The sequence below is a fragment of the Tamandua tetradactyla genome, chromosome 1 (genome assembly GCF_023851605.1).
Source record: "Tamandua tetradactyla isolate mTamTet1 chromosome 1, mTamTet1.pri, whole genome shotgun sequence".
Taxonomy (NCBI): Eukaryota; Metazoa; Chordata; class Mammalia; order Pilosa; family Myrmecophagidae; genus Tamandua; species Tamandua tetradactyla.
In genome coordinates, this window is record NC_135327.1 from 104912755 (window position 1) to 104916788 (window position 4034).

Sequence of the window (4034 nt, forward strand, 5' to 3'; positions counted from 1 at the left end):
CTGAGCTGAGTTCTCGTCCTGTGAGTCCGGACTGGGGAGCTCGGGGACAGGTTTTGGCCTGGGCACGGCTGCGGGGACCCGAGAGGGCTCAAATTTGTCCCGGAACACTAACTATTGGCTTTGGCCCCTGGTTTGCTTTGCAACCTAAGGGATGAACATGGAATGGTCATTCGACCCCAACTCGTTCCATAAAAGTAAAAAATAGGAATGGCATTTCATCAATGGGCTTCTCTTCCACGGCGCCTTCCCTTCCCGCTCACCAACTGTGCTCTTACTGCTACTTCCAGTTTGCCAGATTCTGAATACCACCCTCTTTAAGGTTCTTCGTTTTAACTTATTAGGTGGAAATGCTTAAAATGTAGGGGTCCAAGTAATTGGAATGCGTCTGGGACGCACGAAGCCTAACTGCCCCCTGGACTCCTAAGAAGGAGGAAAATGGGGCTCTCAGCGGCCATCTCCGTGCGCCCAGATGCCGCTGAAGCCCCCCTCATTCTCATCCGAGCTGAGCCTGAGGTCCTGACGCGGGGTCTTATTTCGGGGTGTGGGGGTGAGAGGTCCACAGGGCCTTCTCCTTGGGCTGGCGGAGCAGGCGATCCCGGCTGCAGCGAGGGCACTGCGCTGTGTCCCTCCGGCTCCGCGCCCTTCCCCAAGGACTGGGCTGCCTTCCGCGGAAGAGTAAGCTTCTGTGACGTTCTAGCACCTTCTGAGGCGTAGCCCTTTGGGTGCTGGAAGGCGTTAAAGTGGGTGACCTTGAAGAGTAAAGGAAGGCCCACATGCTTCTCGGGAACCGGGTGAGAGCAGGCCGGGCGCAGATCCGGAGCGTCCGCAGCGCGGCCACGTCTTCAGAAACGCCCGTTACCTCCGGGCCCGGCCGTGGCAGTTCGCCTCTCGGGCCTCAGAGAGGGTCCGAGGACCTGCCCCCCGGTGGGCTCCGTGGCTAGGGGTTTTCTGGCCACTGCCCACGCCCCATTAGTCCCATACCAGCCTCACGAACTAGAGGGAACTAGGGCGAGACGAGGCATCACCCGTGGAATAGAAGTTGCGGTCGCCACTGCTGTCACAGCCGCTGCGGGCGGGTCGTCCGGCTGCTTCCCCGCACGGCACTTGGGTGCGGGGCTGCCGCCCGCTTGCGGTCCCGCGCGGAAGGAAACCAGCCCCGCGCCCGCGCGAAGAGGGCTGTGGGAAGAGAAGCGGGAGGAAGGCAGGGAGGCGGGCGGAGGCGGGCGGAGGGGCCGGCCGCCGGGGCCAGGTCGGTTTTGAATGGTTTGGGAGGACGAATTGTTAGACCCCGAGGCTGGGGGGTGGGGACGGGGGAGGGGGATTGGAAAGCGGAAACTTTCCTATAAAACTTGGAAAAGTCCCTCCTCCCCACGTCAGGCCAATGACACCGCTGCCCCCGAACTTTCCGCCCGCACGGAGGTATAAGAGCCTCCGAGTCTGCAGCCTTCGCCCAACTCCCAGACACCTCGCGGGATCGGTGGGCCGGCGACGTTTCGCCGAGGCCGAGCGGGGGTGTGCGTGCGGCCGCTGGGCGCCGTCTTTTTGGACCTCGGGGCCATCCACACCGTCCCCTCCCCCTCCCGCCTCCCTCCCCGCCTCTCCCGCGCGCCCTCCCCGCGGACGTCCTCCCCATCCCTCCTCCCGCTCCCTCCTCGGCGGGCCGAACCGCCCCGGCCGGCGCCGCGCGCGGGGGAAGCTGGCGGGCTGAGGCACCCCGCTCTCCTCCTCTGCCCCGGGCCCGCGAGGCCGCGCGTCGCCGCCCGAGAGATGATGCAGGACGTGTCCAGCTCGCCAGTCTCGCCGGCCGACGACAGCCTGAGCAACAGCGAGGAGGAGCCCGATCGGCAGCAGGCGCCGAGCGGCAAGCGCGGGGGACGCAAGCGGCGCAGCAGCCGGCGCAGCGCAGGCGGCGGCGCGGGGCCCGGTGGGGCCGCGGGCGGGGGCGTCGGAGGCGGCGACGAGCCGGGCAGCCCGGCACAGGGCAAGCGCGGCAAGAAGTCTGCGGGCTGCGGCGGCGCGGGCGGCGGCGGCGGCAGCAGCAGCGGTGGCGGGAGCCCCCAGTCCTACGAGGAGCTGCAGACGCAACGGGTCATGGCCAACGTGCGGGAGCGCCAGCGCACGCAGTCGCTCAACGAGGCGTTTGCCGCGCTGCGCAAGATCATCCCCACGCTGCCCTCGGACAAGCTGAGCAAGATCCAGACCCTCAAGCTAGCGGCCAGGTACATCGACTTCCTCTACCAGGTCCTCCAGAGCGACGAGCTGGACTCCAAGATGGCAAGTTGCAGCTATGTGGCCCACGAGCGGCTCAGCTACGCCTTCTCGGTCTGGAGGATGGAGGGGGCCTGGTCCATGTCTGCGTCCCACTAGCAGGCGGAGTCCCCCACCCCCCTCGGCAGGGCCGGAGACTAGGTAAGGACCCGCGCCGTTGCGCCCCTTCACCGCTCAGGTGGCAGACGGACAGACGACCAGGCCGCGGCTCTCTCTGTCCGCCGGTGCCCGCCTTTTCCTCCTCCTCCTCCTCCTCCCACGCCGCGCTCTCGGCCTTCCCCATCCAACCTGGCCCGTCACCTCATCCCTCCCCCCCCACTCCCCCCCAGCGTCCCTGGATGACAGTTCGGTCCCCGTTAGAAAGCGCGGTCCCCAGGGAGACGCGCCCTTGCGAGGGACGTGTGCGTGCGCGAGCGTGTGCGTGGCAGGCAGGAAGGAAGACTGAAAAGATTCGAGGACCGCGGGTAAGGACAGTGTGGCCAGCACCTCCTTTTCTTTCGGCTTTGAGATTCCGTCCTTAAAACAAATGTTTCCAAATTCCACCTCCTCCTCCTTTCCGCCCACCCACTTCCTCTTGCCCTTGGGCTGAAATCCTTCCAGGTTGTGCAGCGAAATTTCTCGGTGCTGGCTGGTGATAAGAACAGTGCTCGGTAGTCTGAGAAAACAGCCACAGAGACCTACACAATAACCAACTTTCCCCCCTCCCCTCTGGGTTTTTGCAGATGTCATTGTTTCCAGAGAAGGAGAAAATGGACAGTCTAGAGACTCTGGAGTTGGATAACTAAAAATAACTATATATGCCAAAGATTTTCCTGGAAATTAGAAGAGCAGAACCCAAATTCAAAGAAACAGGGCGTGGGGCGCACTTTTAAAACAGAAAGCGAGACAGGCCCGAGGACAGTGAATCCCAGCCGGGCAGCGGCACCATCCTCACACCTCTACATTCTGATAGAAGTCTGAACAGTTGTGTTCCTTTTTTTTTTTTTTTTTTTTTTGACGAAGAATGTTTTTATTTTTATTTTTCATGCATGCATTCTCAAGAGGTCGTGCCAATCAGCCACTGAAAGGAAAGGCATCATTATGGACTTTCTCCATTTTAAAATGGTAACAATCAGAGGAAATTTTAAGAACATCTTTAGAAGTAAATATACTGGGATCAAACTGACCTGCAAAATCGTAGTCAGTTAATTCCTTGTTTCATTCTTCCTCTGAGGGAAAAAAAAACTTAAAATACAAAAAACAACATTCTATTTATTTATTGATGACCCATGGTAAAATGCAAATAGATCCGGTGTCTAAATGCATTCATATTTTTATGATTGTTTTGTAAATATCTTTGTATATTATTTTTCTGCAATAAATAAATATGATTGAAAATTTTAAGAACCTTAGAGTTTGGTCTATATTTTTAAAACTCAGGATTAAATTGAAGGTAAATACCTGCTTGTTTAACTCTAGAGGCACCCAGAAGGGAGGAGGGGGCACTAATATAAACAAAGCAGTGAAAAAAACAAACTAGCTACTGACAGGCACAGGCAAGTTATTTTAAAAGACAGCTTTATTTTTCCAGTTTGATATGGAGTGGGCTCGGTAGCTTTTCTCATTTATCAAGTCCTCAAATAGCAGAAGTTTACAGATTTGTTCCTCACTTGTTTTGCTTGTATTTTGAAGTGGTAGCTGTAAAACAGTTAAATGTCATTAAGCATTATGAAACCAGCATTATTTTCTCTTGTTACTGTATATTTTTGTCGAGGATTTTGAAATAA

The 4034-nt window shown here is 57.3% G+C and overlaps 1 protein-coding gene across 2 annotated transcripts; it reads left to right on the top strand.

Moving 5' to 3' along the window:
• Positions 1-1690: 1690 nt before the first annotated feature.
• On the top strand, positions 1691-3633 carry TWIST1 (twist family bHLH transcription factor 1). Of its 2 annotated transcripts, none has more exons than XR_013159969.1 (2): positions 1691-2732; positions 2991-3633. XR_013159969.1 is itself a non-coding variant. In XM_077122302.1 (2 exons), exon 1 carries the CDS (start codon positions 1768-1770, stop codon positions 2365-2367), a length of 600 nt encoding a protein of 199 aa, XP_076978417.1. In that variant the 5' UTR covers positions 1695-1767; the 3' UTR covers positions 2368-2409; positions 2991-3633. The 2 variants fall into 2 exon arrangements, 1 of the variants encoding a protein (XP_076978417.1); XM_077122302.1 differs by having other exon boundaries at positions 1695-2409.
• Positions 3634-4034: the final 401 nt, after the last annotated feature.

What these genes read in the sequence shown, in the direction of transcription:
- TWIST1 (XM_077122302.1), top strand. Translation starts at nt 1,768, where the DNA reads ATGATGCAGGACGTGTCCAGCTCGCCAGTCTCGCCGGCCGACGACAGC.